Below are 17,500 nucleotides of genomic sequence, written 5' to 3'. Positions count from 1 at the left end.
TTGTGAGCATCGTTTTCCAAAGAGCCTACTAATGACGTTTTTCTTCTCCATAAAAAAAAACACGTGACAACGACTCAAGACGTCATCAAAAGGCGCCTGTCCGTGTGCTTTGCTTGTGCGACTCAGGCATAGGCTGCTTTACATTATAGTTTGTGGACAAAAAAGAGTTTAAAATGCCTATGAAAGGACTGTTTCCGATCAGGAGGACTCTGGAGTACCTGCAGAAGGGAGACATCGTGTTTAAAAACAGAGTGAAGATCATGACGGTGAACTACAACACACATGGAGAGCTGAGCGAGGGAGCAAGGTCAGAGACAGCAGACCACTTCACTGTATAACACACACACACACACACACACACACACACACACACACACACACACACACACACACACACACACACACACACACACACACACACACACACACACACACACACACACACACACACACACACACACACTGCATATATGTCTCGTCCTGTGAGCTAAAAGCAGACTGATCCTCATAATGATATTTAATAAAATGCGTGTGTTATTAAAGTGGTATGCACTCAACCCTAAATATCTGTAAATAATGATACATTCCAGTGTCTATAATTGTATGCTAATTATTTGTCTTGATTAGACAATTGCTGGTCCATAACATCTCGGGAAATGTCAGCTAAAATTGGTTTAGTGGATTTTATCATCACATAAAATGTTCTACCTATTTATCAAGGTAACTTCTAGTGTCTTGCAGTAAAACAAACCAATATACTGTAGTATTACATGATTCAAATGAATCAAAACCAGGCATAAAAAACATCAGACGTGAATATAGTGCCTGCATGTTTAAATAAGTAGCAACATTAAAGTTTTTACAGTAGACAAATGGATTTGATTGTGATTTAATGTTTTATTTAGTTGAATTAGACAGAATAACTCGCTTAAATCAGCCTCACTAATAGATTTGGTATTTATTTTAAAACCTGTTTTTATAACTTTGTATATTTGACTGTGCTTTTATTGTTTTCCTTTCTCCTGCTTTAAAAGAAGACCTTTTCACTTGTGTTGAAGTTGTTTCTCTAAAATGTATATATCCAGTGATGCGTTTCTTAAAATGTGAACTTTCTTCCTCTTTTGCAGAAAATTTGTGTTCTTCAATATTCCTCAGATTCAGTATAAAAACCAGTGGGTGCAAGTCATGATGTTCAAAAATATGACCCCGTCGCCGTTCTTGAAGTTCTACCTGGGTGTGTAGCCTTGCACTGTTTGACCTGTAATAGTATTAATAATATCAGTATCATTACTATTAGGTATCCTGCCAAGCTGGGCTAATGTCCTTTCTCTCTTCTGCAGACGATGGAGAGCAAGTGCTGGTGGACGTTGAAGGAAAGGACCACAAACATATTTCCGACCATGTGAGGAAGATTTTGGGCAAAACAGAGTGAGTAATTCAGTCTTTGTTTAAGTGTGTGCTGTGTTTCCTGCATTATAAGTGCTTGTGATTATAGTTATTGGGGATATATAAATCAAATATTAAGATACGTCCATCAGACATTATATAATAAAGGATGAAACTGGATCATTTAACTGTAGTTCAGCATGTAGGACGCATCACAACAAAACACATCAACTGTAATGTATTTATAATATAATACCAAATCATAACGGAAGTTATCTCGTGATTAAACTGGTTTAAACCTCTCTTAGTTTATTTGTTATACTAATGGATAATATAAGATCACTGCCTGTAAATAACTATGAATGTACAGATATTTTGAGTTGTTTAAGGAAATTATTAATGTTACCGATAAATAATGGCTCAGTTTAATTTGAGTGTCATGGCAGTTATGCACAAAACAGCTAAATCAAATCAGGCCCCCACTATTTTCATTTACCTCTGTTCTTTTCCTAAAATGACATCTCAATTGTACTCTGTGAAAACGGCCTATTACTTCGGTTGCCAGATATTCTTTAAACGTATTGATTTATCCCCCCTTTCTGTTTACAGAGAAGTGTTACAAGCTGAGGCTCAGGCCAAGATGCAGGAATCCAACCCGGCAAACTTTGGTCCCAGGAAGTACTGCCTGCGGGAGTGTATCTGCGAGGTGGACGGCCAGGTGCCGTGTCCCGGGACCACCGCTCTGCCAAAAGAGATGACGGGCAAATACCGCACCAAGATGGCAGCAGCTCAGGAGTGAACAGCTGAAGAGAGCTGAGCACTGTAAATGGACAATTTTATGGTTTTGTGTTGTGTATGATTTTGTACGAATACACAAGAGGACTCCTGCATTGCATACTTTGCTGTAAATATGAGTAATTAAAGGGGTCCCACTATGCTGTGCATTGTGAGAACGTTACTGGACTGAGACTCTTGAGTCCACCAGGAGCCTTCCAACACACGATGAAAACTGGTCGAGGTTTGGGTCACTTGATATCCGTTTATACGTGAGGTGTCTGGATTGATAAATCAACACATCCGGATGCAATTTACATCCAGCCCAGTGTCAACCCTGCAATGTAAACATTAAAGTAAAAATGATTTGCTAACGTGGCTGTAGTTGTCGCTCTGTTTGAACATTAGGAAAATGTAAGTCCTGAGTGAGCGTAACCAGCGTTTTCATGTGAGACAGGATTAAATTGAGATGCAAAACTTCCACCAGATTTATGACAAGAATGAGGAACATTTTACAGAGACAACGTTTTTATTGGTGCTGAGATGGAATTGTAATAAATTGATGTCTGTGTGATTTTAAATGTTTTACCAAATTAGCTAAACTGCTTATACACCATGAAGCTCCTGGAGTTATTCACACTGACACAAAACATTTACCGTGTCACATGTTTTACTTAACATCTGACAGCATGGATAAGCAAAGTGAGTTTCGCAGACGACACAAAAAACGGAAGTCTAATGACGATAAACGTGGACATTCTGACTGACAGGAAAGACACATTAATGTTAGGACGTAGCAGCACAGAGTGATAATACTTGCTGGCATGTAGTTAATTTATCTGACAAACAAAAACGGTCTAATGTTGCTGTTAGGCATTAGGTCAGTCTTTACAAATGCTGATTCCTATCGGTAAACTGATTCCAGTGAATTCTGGTGCTTAATTTGTTGCCGATGATGTGCTTCGGCAGATAGTGTTCAGTTGATGGCGAGTGCCGTTTGGATGAACGCTTAATGGAATTGTTAGATGACTACCAAACATAACATGCTTCACATACAGATCTCGCCCAACAGCGCATTACAGGAGCGATGTGTTTAGAGATTTGATCAGAATGTGTACACAAAATGAATATAGCAATATGAGAAACTGGGCCACTTGCTCTTTTAGAAAGACCAGCTTCAAACTGCACCTACAGACATACGCCCTGCTCATTTGGATCAGAAGTGGAACTGTTAGCATTAACATCACAACCTTTAGTGGTCGAACAGTAACACATTGTAATTGTTTTGTTTGCTTGGCTCAATGTGGTGTTTGAGATGCTTAAAACATCATTACCCTTTCATAGCAAGGCCAACATCACGGACAAGATCAACACTTACGTCCATGCGAACAGAAACGGGTCAACATGTTCATTTGGATTTACAGAAAAAACTACTTTCACTGACATAAATTAATTGGTGTTATAACAGATGCATACTCAACGCTTGGAAAGTGTATTGCACATGTGGCTGTTATTTAAAGTATGATGATTCAAAGCTTTAACCTTTGTTAATGTAATCATAGTCAGTGTGACATTTACATAACAGGATCAGCAATAATGGCCTGAAATTAGCCTTTAATTTCCATTATAAAGTGGCTGCACCAACAATTGTGACTGAACAGGTCATTTAAGCCTGGGATTACATTTTAATATTTAACATCGTATTTAATCATCACTTTCCTGCAAACAATAGGCTGCCCGACTGCTGTCATATAAGGCTAATTTCATGTTTAATTATTATCAGATGGTTGTTTGGTGATAGTTGTAATGTTGCTCATGGGCCAGCTGGTTGGGTGCTTTGGTTAAAAAAACAGCAGGAACTTCAATTAACACAAATAAACTCATGTGCGGGTACAACAAGATGGCACTAATGAAATTAAAGGGCAACTGATTTTACACATCGAAGTCTGTTTCACTGGAATACAGGAAGTACTTTCACAAAAAAAGGAAAGACAGTCGTTCCACAACAGATGTTGAAACATGCATTAATCACTTCCATTTGTTCACCCTTGGCCGAAATTACATTTTGACTTTGTTCATAGCTTCAGCCGTCTGACTGTCCGATTAAACAAATGTTTAAAGTGGCATTCTTCTGTCTTCCATTGTTCATGTTGTCCCTGATACTACAGGGTTAATATCTTCACAACATGCCTGTACAAATAGATGTTTAGTTGCAGTGCTTACAAACGGTGCATGCTGGGATAGGCTCCAGCCCCCTGTGACCCTGTACAGGATAAGTGGTTAAGAAAGATGTTGGAAATTAAGGAAATCAATCCAGACTACCACGCTCGAGTAGTTAATTTAGTGACTCATCTGTTTGTGGTTCAGCAGACCTCACCCAGACTAAAATCAGTGGGCTCATTAGTCATCATGTAAAGTGAGCTAGCCTTGCAGGACTTGGTAAGTAGCAGGTGGGTAAACTTGGTTTTTTGTGTGAAAGGTATCAGTGCTTCTTTTTTTTTTGTTCTGTAAGGGTGTGCTGTAGCTCTCTGAGGTTCTCTGACAGGAGCTCCACTTCATCGAGACGCCCGCTGAGCTTGGCGTCAAAAATGTAGGCCCTGATGTTGTCAATCTGCTGCAGGAGCAACTCTTCCTCTATCATGTCCACGTCGGGCAAAGCCTCATCATCGTCCCCTTCGAAGGGGTTGGTGGGGTTGGTGGAGACCTCTGGAGAGCTCCCGGACGCCTCCAAGAAAGGGTTGCCTGTGTCGGTAGTGCCGTCCTCCTCGAAGGGGTTGCCTGGTGCCGACTCGACCTGTTGGTCTTCCTCCACCTCTTCATCTTCATCTTCATCGAATGGGTTGTATTCTTTCTTCCCGTTGCTCACCTCTTTGTGTTCTCTCTTTATTTCCTCGAAGAAGGGGTTTGATGGATCCTCCTCAGTGGGGGTAGACTCTTCATCGAAAGGGTTGAGGGGGGTATTGATCTGTCCTTCACCACCCGGGGGGGTCACATGCCCTCCTAAGCTTCTCAACCGGGGGGGTGACTCCTCCTGGCTCGTGAGAGCAGGGAACGCTCTGACAGAGGACGGACTCTCAGCTTTGGGAGTCAGCTCCTCTGTCTCAGGGTTTCCTTGGAAGCCCGCTGGCGTACTGATATCCAGAGACCTCTCCCAAGTGAAGGAGGGCTGGGTGGGGCCCACCGTGGGGCCCCAGTGCTCCCTCTCGTCCCTTTCCCACGCTTCCAGGCGGTCCAGCTCCCCCTGCTGCAAGCTCTCCTCCTGGGCCATCTTCTGGGAGAGTGCGATGGCCAGGCTGGTCTGCTGCTGGTCGTATTCGTCCTGCAGCTGACGCAGGTTCTCCTCCAACATGGCCACCTCGTCTGTTCTGTTGGCCTCCCGCGCCTGCCGAATGAACGACCGTATGTTTTCAATCTGCTGCAGCAGGGGGTCCTCCAGCTCACTGCGGGTATGGACGGAGTCTGCGGAGGGCAACCAGCCGCCAGCTTTGGTCATGCGTGGCGCTCTGGGGGCTTGCGGCTGCTCTCCGTTGGTACTGGGGGTTGGACGGTTCTTCTCAGACTCCTGCCTCTTCTTCAGGGTCTCCTGGCTGACCTGTTGAGCAGGGAAATATAGGGTTAAACATTTGTTATGAAGGCAGATGAAGAATGAGTGGGAGGAGAACACAGTCTCACCAGTCTCTCTTGTTGGAGTCTCTTCTCTTGCTCCCGTTTCCTCTTTTCTTTCAGCTCTTCATATTTTGCTTTAGTGGGTAAAGACATGAGACCTAACAGCTTCTCCTAAAACAAGGAGGACAAGAAGAAGGGCAGAATTTAGGGAAAGGAGAGGTCAAACTGGAAAGACATATGTAGCAGGAGTACTGTATTAATGTAGTGAGTGATTAATGGGAAACCCCAGTACAACCCAACGTAGGGATGTAGCCTGAATAGTACCTGAACAAATAGTGTTGCTGTGTATCTGATCATCTTCTGCAGCTGGAGGGACTTTGGACGCGGTGGTGGATCATCTTTTGCTCCTAGTGTTAAAATCTTCTTACTGAGAAGAAAACAAAGAACTCCATATTTAGCAATATGAATGAAGAAGACTTTTGTTCAGTTTTGTTATTCGATAGATTGACAGCTACCTTAGGGCATCGATTAGTTCGTAGTATTTCTGCACTTCCAGTCTCAGTCCACCAGCCGTGTCAAGATTATATGTAGTTTCTCCGGCACTGTGAAAGCAAACAGCCATGACAGTAAGCAAGTCTCCAGTATCAAAGATTACTTCTCACCTGCTAACTAAATGACTTTTTAACTGGAGCTTACTTGAGCGACTCTGCCATTCTTATGTATTCTGGAGCCTTTTCATCCACTTTCTCCATGCACATCCTCAGCCTCTGACAGGAAGACAAGTAGAGAGCAAGTGAACAACAGGAAACCCCAAAAGCCAAACACTGAATAACGGGAAGGATACAGCAGTGTAAACTCAAGACAGCGTGAAAAGTAAACAGACTTGTGGGGACAGAAAAATAGACATATTTAGAGTTTGTTCTTATTTTAACTTTAATATCTTGATGTGCCAAACCTCATAAAGTTTCACAACATCCGGCATGTGGTCCCTCTCTTCCAGCTTCTGCTGTCTCTTCAGCAGCGTGTCCATGCAGTGGTGACAGCAGCGGATCTTCTCGTCGTCCTTCTCCTCCAGCATGGAGGTGACGCTGCTCAGGCTGCTGATGCTGCCTCTCCTGGAGCCCATCCCACTGTTCCCCCCCCCTACTTGGGGAGAATGGGAATGAACGGGGCTTCCAAGTACACCAAGGTTAAGTCGAGTCCCGCTGATCAGCTTTTCTGTGCACAGATGAAAGGCGAACTTGTCACAGCATGGAGACACACATGGTGTAACCGTAATTTAATATTGATTTTTTTTTTTGCAGAGATTTGCTCATACGTACGAGCCATAGGTAAAAGGATGAAGTCCATGCACTTCCTGCACATGATGGACCCACAGAGACGGCAGTGGTGCCGCCTGTTCCGGATGTTGAACTTGTTTCCACAGTCAGGACAGAACGGGACATCCGAGTCATTCACCCATGACACCACTGACTTCTCAATAGCTGTAAAGCAGGATGAACGCTTAATAATTTATAATATTAAATCATTTATATCAAGAAACTCATAGGATTCATAGTTGTAATAGAAACATGTGAACAAACCTCTGATTTTGGCGACATCAGAGTTCATCCTGTCAAACGATGTCAACTGAAACAACAATATTTTATTGCAAATTAGTTTTCTCAGTAACACCTTGGGTGTAATATTAACAACAGGAAAATATTTATGGTGTGAATGAGTTCCGATGCTTTGTAAACATACCTTTTCCAGTCTAATGATGAGCTTGTTGACCTCAATGACATAATGATCTATCCTGGCTGCCCGGTGTTTTTTAAATAAGTCAAGGTGACTTCTGGTCGCTCCTACAAAACAAAGAGAAAGGAAACCGTAAGAGTTCAGCAAGTGGTTGCAGCTTTCAGGCGTTCTTAATCATTCTTTTATTATGTTCAAATGGTATGAAAAAAAGGAACATTTAAAAAGGAGTGGAGATTTTCTTTCGCCCAGTTTTATATTCTCACCCAGTTCCTGAGGCTCCCACATGTAGGGGTCCACTCCTCCATAGTAGAATGACTCATAACTGCCTGTATCCGGTCTGTCATCTCCTTCCCGTTTCAACAGCTTGTCTTTGGCCTTTTTTGCCTTCTGAACCAAACCTGTGCACAAATAAAAATAATTCCACTGTTACACCAAATATCCATATATATTAGTTTGAACTTCATCCAAATAGCTGCTATAAATCAGAGAACTAAACTCCGAGCATGCCCCTGTTTCCAACTGAGATTCTTCCTCTCTAGATTTCACAATTTTCCGTTTTAATCTACTGTCCCTCCCTGCAGCAGAATATGTTGCCAATTCATCCTGGCAACAATCTCCCCCAGTCAAACACTGCAGTGCCTTTTAGCAAATTCAAACCATACTCCTTATGCTGCTTTTTAAGAAGGCAGTACTGTCTTTTTGCTTAACTATTCAGCACTAAGTATTTAACTGTTTCTTAAGACCCTGTTTTGCACAACTTGATAACACTCAAATGGCTTTGTGGCAGTGAGCAGAATCTTCAATAACAATCAATGGGACTCACTTTTGATCTGTCCCCTCACATCGCGGTCATCCCCAGAGTGCTCCTCTTCAAAGTGGGCTTGGAGTTGGTAGAATGACTGAAGGTCCTTCAGGCAAAGTGGGCAGAGAAAGCCCTCCTTCACTTCACCTGTTCCTTCAAAGGGGGGTGGATAACTGGAGGCCATGACAGCGGCAGGATGTGTTTTGGGAAAAGAGATGCAGGTTGGGAGATTCTTGCTTTGGTCCACATTTCACGGGGTGTGCAATCCACCCCATAATGACTCCATCACGCCAGAGAAAATCTTGGGACACTGAGAATGGGGCAGATCAGATTGAGGCTATTAATATTTAACAAAATCCAAATATGATATTCCAGATACTTAAGGGGATCAAAGTATTTACTAAACATGCCCACAAATCTAACACAGATTTGAAAACATGTATTATGGTTAACATGTACATTTCAACCACTAATCTGGTCATTTATGCAAACTTTATAATGTGAAGTGATGAAACATGAGATGCAAGTGTGTCAATAAACAGCCATATCTAGCAGACACACTTTATTACAGGGTATTTGAGGCAGATCTGTATTACGTCGTACTCTTTTAAAAATGCAATGAAATGGCGGTTGTTTTACCTGTAGGAATGGAGGTTAGTTATCATGTAATATAGTTCTCATGAGTAACAAAGGTTTACATGTTCAGCCCGCTCTGGTCCTCTACAGAAAGCTATGCTAACAAGCTAACGTTACTGCTGAGTTTTATAAGTTGCACACATCCTACACATCACACATGTTACAACCATTACAGTGACTTAACGTTACAGATGTTTGACTTAAATGCAATGTTAACGCTTTAATTGTAATATTAACGTGTAATATTAGCCAGTTTAAACACCTGACCCACCAATTGAAAGACTAACCTAGATAACTTAGACAATAAGTCACGTTATTTGCTTTTTTGACAGCAAGCGAGCACTATTTTATCCAGCTTGTGAAATGTACATATTAACTGTATAAAGGCTTAAGGTGTAGCTTGTAGTTTAATATATTTGTAACACCGTTATACTGACCACTGATTGTAACGTTAGCTCCAAGATGCTAACAGCAGCTCTCGCTTTCTTTAGCCATTATTTATTTGATCTCATTGTTCATAACACGGACATAAATAACTGACAACTTAGAAAAAACAAATAATCGAAGAATATTTGTAACACGGTGGATCAGTTATACTTACAAATGAATCCAATAAGTGTGTGTTTGACAGTTTCTCTGTGACAGCTCGACAACAGCAGCTGCAGCAGCAGCAGCCCTGCCTGGTCATGTGATTAGCGTTCAGTGGGTAAGGCAAGCGAAGAGGGACAAACCGGACAATAGACACAAAACAATGTATTTACATAATGCAGATTCAAGGACAGTCTTCAGAATACATTTAAAGAGAAGTGTTGGGGAAGTTACTTGAAAAAGTATGGATTTGCAAGCTTCCAATAACTTCACACTGGAAGAATTAACACTAAAGCTACTCTAGGGATAATTTATGGTTGGTTTACTTTGAATAACTTTTAAATAGTTTCTATTCTATTTCTTTATATTTTTTGTGCATGCACTTTTATTTTATCTCATAGTGTTTTATTGTTTGTCTCCATCTTAACTTTTGCTTTATCAATTAAAAAGTCAGGTATTCTGATTCTGATAAAGCTACATATAAATTGTAGTTAATTACTAGATCAATGCGAATATGTGCAAATGTATAACACATTCTTATATAAAAACACATAAGTCACATGTCAGCAAAAAAACTCAATCATTTCAATAATTGCCTTATTGTTTACATTGCTTGCAAAAACAAAACAAAAATACCTAACTAAAAATATATTTAACTTGCACTTTTTGGATAAGATAAAGGTTAAATTACCTCTCAAGTCCCCCGCACTGATGTAAACTTCCTGTTTCAATATTTCACCTCGCCTCTAGGCGGCGATATGAGCCTATCCACACGTGCAGCACCTATCTGTGCTTCCTCCAAACATTTAACACGTTACCGGGAATCTGCTATTGAATATTTTCGTGATTTCAGGCTTAAGAATCTTTCAACCCATTACTCTCCTTGATTGGACTCCACTTCCCCCCATCTCCATGTTTAATTGCTGTCATTATCACCCCAATCGGAAACTCTCATGGTTTATGCAGGAACAAGTTTGCTCACCTGCTAAGGACGCCACCGTCAGAACTATTATCACAACAATGCATGGGCGTAGGAAGCATCCTGAATGTGGGGGGACATTTTTAACGGGGGGTGTGGGGGTCCCCCACTACGAAAAAAAAATAGATTTCCTGTATTCTGGTGCATTTTAACAGGTGGTTTGATACTTGTATGTGGCTATACTAGCATGAGGAAAATTATGGGTACATTTTGTAATTTCATCCAGTAGTAAAGAAAGGAAACATATTTGATTATTAATTCAGAGCCGTCTTTGAATTAATAAAAAGCAGTTTAAATGCCCATTTTTTGTACATTTATATACAACAATACATATTTGTGAGTGAATTGAGAGATATTGTTGTGGAGAGTCATTTATATATAAATCGCAAAATACATTTGTGAATCCTTCTGTGAGCATTTATTAATATTGAGACTGATCTGACTCCATTCAGATGTTAAGTTCACCTTGGAATGGTATCATTGACTTAAATGTAAATGTTGCTCTTCTGTCTATATTGGTCATATGATGCCCCTTGACTGAAATGTTTCCTGTTCAATATCCCCACTGATTTCCTTAACATTCTGGGATGAGAGTCCACATCACAATTTACTCTAAACTGTAATTTCTATTTCATCACTCACCTCAGCAATGGACCTCTCTCCACTGTCCCTGTGTTCTGCCTCCGACTCACTCTCAAGCGCCTAGATGTCAAGAGAGGTGGTGAAGTGATCATTATTTATTGAGCAGTATACTCTTTCACATTGAATCATAACAAGTCATACTGAATGTAAATACAACTGACTCTAAAGTAAGTCCCAGTCTGTGACATTGGACATTTTGAAGACTCAAAGTCCCAAGCAGTAGGTAGAATATTAGCTATGTAATGTGCGCAGAAAATAAACAGTTAACTGAATACTGGGATGGAAATTGCCTATAAGCACTCAGTAAAACATAAACACACACAAAAAGCTTCTGAATGATAAGAAGTATAATTAAAACATAATGCACATTACCATTTTGAGAGAGAGTATACCTAAATTAAAGAACTCAGAAAATAATCTCTTATCGAACTGAGGCTCCAGTCAAACACACTGACTGCGTCTCTACATGAGAGGCTTCTCAATTCTTAAATGTCCCCTCCTCGACTCCCCTCCTCGAGACTTAGTCCCGCCCACAGGAGATGCGAGCGGAGGACCGAGGAGGGGAACCGAGGAGAGAGGAGGGGAAGCAGCAGACGTTTAAAGAAATGAGAACTCCTCTCCTCTGAGCAGTCATATTAAAGCGACGTCCGTTCATTATTACGTGGCAACAGCTGCATCAGCTGTCGAGTGTTTTGTCATAGCGCTGTATTTTATAATCTCTGTTAGATCAGCTGAACAATGTTCCCCCACATATTTACTTTGAATTAATTGAGAATGCGGTATAATGAGACAATACCAGGCTACAGATGCGGACACACACACACAAATATATGTATATAAATATATACAATTTAAAGTATGAGAGCACTCTCATAATAACGTAACACAATCAGAGACTGGATATATCCCCCCCCTCTCTGGTCGCTGAAATGGGGAATTGAAATTACGGGCCAAAAGTTGTATTTACAAGTATTAAAAGTAAGGACACCAAACCAACTGAGACCCGTCTATCCGCCGCATCTACGCACACACTGTACCACACGCACACACCTACACACTGTACCACACACACCTACAGCTCCTAAAGCATATAATCAGGCTACAGCCGTTGTGTATTTTAGTATGTGAAGCACTAAATGGTTTTAGAAAAATATTGACTCTTTGTTTGTAGATATCTACTAAACTAAAGCAAATAAAGAGAGTAGGCATGTTATACTGAGTGATATACATTCTACACACTGCTCTGCTTTCTGCACGGATTCACAGCTGTTCTCACTGGAAACATCGCAGTTTCTAAAATAATATCCAGGGGATGCATGCTGAGCTGTCATTGGCTGAGATAAGTCCGGCCGTGCGTCACGCCTCCACCGTTCCCGGAAATGCATCCGCGGAGGAACCATCAGTGTATCCTCGGTTATAGCTCCTCCAGAGAGGCTCCTCGATGCTCGATCCTCGGTGTGCATTTAGAGAAATGAGACGTCCTTGAAAATGGCGCGCTGAAATTCATTTCCGGGTCACTACCGGAGGACCGAGGAGTCGAGGAGGGGAAATTTGAGTATTGGACATCATGAGAGGCTTCTCAATACTCAAATTTCCCCTCCTCGACTCCCCTCCTCGAGACTTAGACCCGCCCACAGGAGATGCGAGCGGAGGACCGAGGAGGGGAACCGAGGAGAGAGGAGGGGAAGTAGCAGACGTTTAAAGAAATGAGAACTCCTCTCCTCTGAGCGGTCATATTAAAGCGACGTCCGTTCATTATGACGTGGCAACAGCTGCATCAGCTGTCGAGTGTTTTGTCATATTTTATAATCTCTGTTAGATCAGCTGAACATTGTTCCCCCACATATTTTATTTGAATTCATTGAGAGTGCGGTATAATGAGACAATAACAGGCTACAGATGCGGACACACACACACAAATATATTTATATAAATATATACAATTTAAAGTATGAGAGCACTCTCATAATAACGTAACACAGTCAGAGACTGGATATACCCCCCCCCCCCTCTCTCTCTGGTCGCTGAAATGGGGAATTGAAATTACGGGCCAAAAGTTGTATTTGCAAGTATTAAAAGTAAGGACATCAAACCAACTGAGACCCGTCTGTCCGCGGCATCTGCGCACTGTACAACACACACCTACACACTGTACAACACACACACCTACACACTGTACAACACACGCACCTACACACTGTACAACACACGCACCTACACACTGTACAACACACTGTACAACACACGCACCTACACACTGTACAACACACACCTACACACTGTACAACACACACCTACACACTGTACAACACACACCTACACACTGTACAACACACACCTACATACTGTACCACACACACCTACAGCTGCTAAAGCATAATCAGGCTACAGCCGTTGTGTATTTTATTATGTGAAGCACTAAATGGTTTTAGAAAAATATGGACTCTTTGTAGATATCTACTAAACTAAAGCAAATAAAGAGAGTAGGCCTGTTATACTGAGTGATATATATTTTACACACTGCTCTGCTTTCTGCAGGACCTCACAGCTGTTCTCACTGTAAACATCGCGTTGCGATGAGAGCAGGTTCTCAAATAATATCCAGGGGATGCATGCAGAGCTGTCATTGGCTGAGATAAGTCCGGCCGTGCGTCACGCCTCCACCGTTCCCGGAAATGCATCCGCGGAGGAGCCGTGGAGGAACCATCAGTGTATCCTCGGTTATAGCTCCTCCAGAGAGCCTCCTCGATGCTCGATCCTCGGTCCTCGGTGTGCATTTAGAGAAATGAGACGTCCTTCAAAATGGCGCGCTGAAATTCATTTCCGGGTCACTACGGGAGGACCGAGGAGTCGAGGAGTCGAGGAGGGGAAATTTGAGTATTGAGAAGCCTCTATGGTGTTTACATGAGCACAGAGAGATCGGGTTATTCATGTTCCCTGTTTACATGATAAATACTAGTAACCTGGCATTTCGATGCCTTTTCTCATCTAAACTATTCAGTATTTGTATCTCTCTATCATGACATAAAGACGAGTTGAGTAAAGTTATAACGATATTGGCAGATTCGGATTTCACGGATCAATAACTCATGAACAAAACGTTATTCAGACACAAATTACGTAAGGTTGACAACGAACTACAATCACATGTTGATAAAAAAAAAAGCCAATATGCGCCGTCCTCCGAGCTGGACACATTAAATTGGTCTCTTTCAGCAGCCGGAGAAGAAACAAGTGCTCAGGGACCGTCTGCAAAGTGCAACTCCGAAAAAAGAAAATACAATAATATTAAATCACTTCACTATTATACAGTATATTTCTACCAAACTCACTACACACATCAATAGTCTCCTGTTGGTCATACTACAGCAGAGAGTTTGGAAGAATGTGCTTTTGAATAATTTTGGTGAATATTTATAGTGTAAAATCTTCAATAACTATGGTATAATCTTCAATAACGTCACTATTATACAGTGGAGTGGTACCAAACTCACTACACACATCAATAGTCTCTTGGTGGTCATACTACAGCAGAGAGTTTGGAAGAATGTGCTTTTGAATAATTTTGGTGAATATTTATAGTGTAAAATCTTCAATAACTATGGTATAATCTTCAATAACGTCACTATTATACAGTGGAGTGGTACCAAACTCACTACACACATCAATAGTCTCTTGGTGGTCATACTACAGCAGAGAGTTTGGAAGAATGTGCTTTTGAATAATTTTGGGGACTATTTATAGTGTAAAATCTTCAATAAATATGGTATAATCTTCAATAACGTCACTATTATACAGTATATTTCAACCAAACTCACTACACACATCAATAGTCTCCTGGTGGTCAGACTACAGCAGAGAGTTTGGAAGAATATGGTTTGGAATAATTTTGGGGAAGATTTATAATGTATTATAACATACTGTATATACAATGTTACACATTGTATATACAGTATGTTATATATAAATTAAGACATGAAACAACTTTTTCATTAGCTATGAAACAGTAAAATGGTCACAATCTTATGAAGGACCCAAATGCAGCACTCGAGAAACCAAGGAGTATTGGTAATGAACTTTATTGGTAATAATACCAGAGCAGAGGGATAACAGAACAGTATCAGCCGGATGATGTGCAGGCAAACAAACCAGAGGACAGTGGGCAGAAGGTGAGTCAGGGCCGGGCAGAGGGTCAGGGAGCAGGTGAGGCGGTCAACGGAGGTACAGGCAGGGTCAGACACCAGGCAAGGCAGGATAGTCCAAGGACAGGCAGGATCAGGGATCAGGCAGAGCAGGCAGGTCGGGGACAGGCAGGGTCGGAACCGGGTAGGCAATCTAGTAACAAACGTGTGAAAGACTAGCATAAGGCAAAGTACGATCTGGCAACGGGTGTGTGTCTGGTGAGGGTTTAAATACTGGCAGTAAAGCTAATGGGTGCAGAAGAGAAAGAGAGTGAGCAAAAACGTGGGTGTGGTTAACAGGTGAGACAGGTGAATGGAAAACTACTGGTGAATGATGGAACAGACTGTGACAAAATAAAGTTAACATTGAAAAATAAAACATTTCAGGGTTTTCACCTATCTTACTGTACAATATTAATGAACAAATCTACAATATAATGTCAGACATGGAAAACATCATGAACATCTGTGACTACTTTAATCTGTAATTGAAAATATATTTAACATCTTAATTAAGAATATAACAATTTAAAACTATGGACAGGTGATTATTAATCATTACTTCAGTTGCCCAAAATCAGAGGGCCTCATCGTATAACTTTCCATGGAATATATCAAAAAGTGTTTCTGAAGTGAATTACATACCCTACCTTTGAGTTCATTATGTTGGTGTGCAATGGGTCCCAAGGAAACTGTGTCAGTTGAGTTGGATTTTATTAATTGATAAGTTGTTCAGGAATTTGCATTAAAATTAACTGAAGTGAGCATTTATATGGAATCTTGCATTATAACCTAGCCCATGCGGTATTGTGCAACATTTGGACCTTTAACTAGCTAATTCACCTTCAATTTATAGTTTTATAAACTTTGTATTGTTATAGCCTTCGGCTCAATTTGCTATAAAACAAAATGCCATGTTCATGAAGTCAAAGCTCAATTATTCCCTGAGGCCACTTTAATTGGTTGGACTGACTCAGCCGTTTGTGGTCAGGAACAAAAATCTAATGATGATTGAATGTATAATGAAAAAGTATTTCTGCTAGGCCTACGTAAAATAATGTTTAAGATGTTATCCAGATTTTTGATTTTGTATTGTAAAGTCCTAGTTTTACCTTCATGACTACACAACTTCAAATTATTTCTTCAAACTTATATGACCCCAATTTAAAAGGAAATATCACATCTACATTAAAAATAACCTGTGATGAGCTGTCACAAATGGACTTTGCCTAATTTTTAAGGCTCGAAAAACCCAAATTGTAAACAAAAACGCTAAACTAAAGACCTGTGTGTGTGTGTGTGTGTGTGTGTGTGTGTGTGTGTGTGTGTGTGTGTGTGTGTGTGTGTGTGTGTGTGTGTGTGTGTGTGTGTGTGTGTGTGTGTGTGTGTGTGTGTGTGTGTGTGTGTTGGTGTCACAGATAAGATATTAACCTTTTAGAGAGTTTACATACCTTAACATAAAATAAATGCCAAAGCTACAAAGGACCTAACTGAATAATATGTTAGTATTATTTGCCCATTGCATCCTGTCCTTGAGGCATTTCATGTTGACTAAAAATAATTAATTTATATAATATATTAATTATATATAAAGACAGTTAATATAGTACGATTTGGTGAGGGTTTGATTGAATAGTGTTTAGTGGTGCCCAACCATAAAAGCTTTAGAGGTCACCACATTGTTTTGCTTTATAACAGAGTCAAAACCCTTTGCTCCCTCTCATTGTAAAACGTGTTAGATCTGCCTGTGATACATTCAGCTGTATTGCATCGTAACAAGAAAGTGCTTTAAGTGTGCAGAAGAACCAGATGGATGCAGCTCTCCCTTATTACGCTGCAATTATTTGTGTGCATATTTTAATGGTTTATCATTCCACTGAAACGTTACTGCTGGATTTGAATGTTGTGTGTGCCATAAAGTGTCCATGCATGTAATTGAGGAAATAATTTGCATATTGATCAGGCCTGTGTAGGCAGCTGCTGTGATGGAATGAGCCCAATTAAAGTGAGAAGAGAATATCGCTGTGTGTGCAGTTGAATTGCATGAACCATTAGATCAAGCTAAGGGACAGTGTCTGCCTTGTTGGACTCTATAGACCTGTTGGGTTGAAACATTTAAAATATTTTAATAGTGCACTTGAGGCAGGAATTACTGCAACTTCAGCCATA

The 17,500-nt window shown here is 40.8% G+C and overlaps 2 protein-coding genes across 2 annotated transcripts; one reads left to right on the top strand and one right to left on the bottom strand.

The window, feature by feature from the left end:
• Positions 1-76: 76 nt before the first annotated feature.
• Positions 77-2,534, top strand: mrps25 (mitochondrial ribosomal protein S25). Its single transcript, XM_034086477.2, has 4 exons — positions 77-307; positions 1,128-1,234; positions 1,341-1,428; positions 1,996-2,534. The coding sequence occupies exons 1-4, from the start codon at positions 174-176 to the stop codon at positions 2,183-2,185; spliced, it is 519 nt and encodes a 172-aa protein (XP_033942368.1). The 5' UTR covers positions 77-173; the 3' UTR covers positions 2,186-2,534.
• A 136-nt stretch (positions 2,535-2,670) lies between these two features.
• LOC117449090 (rabenosyn-5) lies at positions 2,671-9,631 on the bottom strand. Its single transcript, XM_034086476.2, has 12 exons — positions 9,543-9,631; positions 8,327-8,615; positions 7,767-7,901; positions 7,510-7,610; positions 7,350-7,395; positions 7,089-7,250; positions 6,722-6,984; positions 6,463-6,533; positions 6,282-6,368; positions 6,091-6,193; positions 5,833-5,937; positions 2,671-5,752 (listed from the first exon to the last, which is right to left on the bottom strand). Exons 2-12 carry the CDS (start codon positions 8,487-8,489, stop codon positions 4,643-4,645), a joined length of 2,346 nt encoding a protein of 781 aa, XP_033942367.1. The 5' UTR covers positions 8,490-8,615; positions 9,543-9,631; the 3' UTR covers positions 2,671-4,642.
• Between the last annotated feature and the right edge of the window lie 7,869 nt (positions 9,632-17,500).

Source organism: Pseudochaenichthys georgianus, chromosome 7 (genome assembly GCF_902827115.2).
Source record: "Pseudochaenichthys georgianus chromosome 7, fPseGeo1.2, whole genome shotgun sequence".
Lineage (NCBI taxonomy): Eukaryota > Metazoa > Chordata > Actinopteri > Perciformes > Channichthyidae > Pseudochaenichthys > Pseudochaenichthys georgianus.
Note: the sequence above shows the minus strand (reverse complement) of the source record. Positions and strands in the feature narration are given on the sequence as shown.

What these genes read in the sequence shown, in the direction of transcription:
- mrps25 (XM_034086477.2), top strand. Translation starts at nt 174, where the DNA reads ATGCCTATGAAAGGACTGTTTCCGATCAGGAGGACTCTGGAGTACCTG. An exon ending in GTTCTTGAAGTTCTACCTGG is followed by an intron (nt 1,235 to 1,340) that starts GTGTGTAGCCTT and finishes TCTCTTCTGCAG; the next exon opens with ACGATGGAGAGCAAGTGCTG. An exon ending in AAGATTTTGGGCAAAACAGA is followed by an intron (nt 1,429 to 1,995) that starts GTGAGTAATTCA and finishes TTCTGTTTACAG; the next exon opens with AGAAGTGTTACAAGCTGAGG.
- LOC117449090 (XM_034086476.2), bottom strand. Translation starts at nt 8,489, where the DNA reads ATGGCCTCCAGTTATCCACCCCCCTTTGAAGGAACAGGTGAAGTGAAG. An exon ending in GTGGGAGCCTCAGGAACTGG is followed by an intron (nt 7,611 to 7,766) that starts GTGAGAATATAA and finishes TTTGTTTTGTAG; the next exon opens with GAGCGACCAGAAGTCACCTT. An exon ending in GACTCCAACAAGAGAGACTG is followed by an intron (nt 5,753 to 5,832) that starts GTGAGACTGTGT and finishes CCTGCTCAACAG; the next exon opens with GTCAGCCAGGAGACCCTGAA.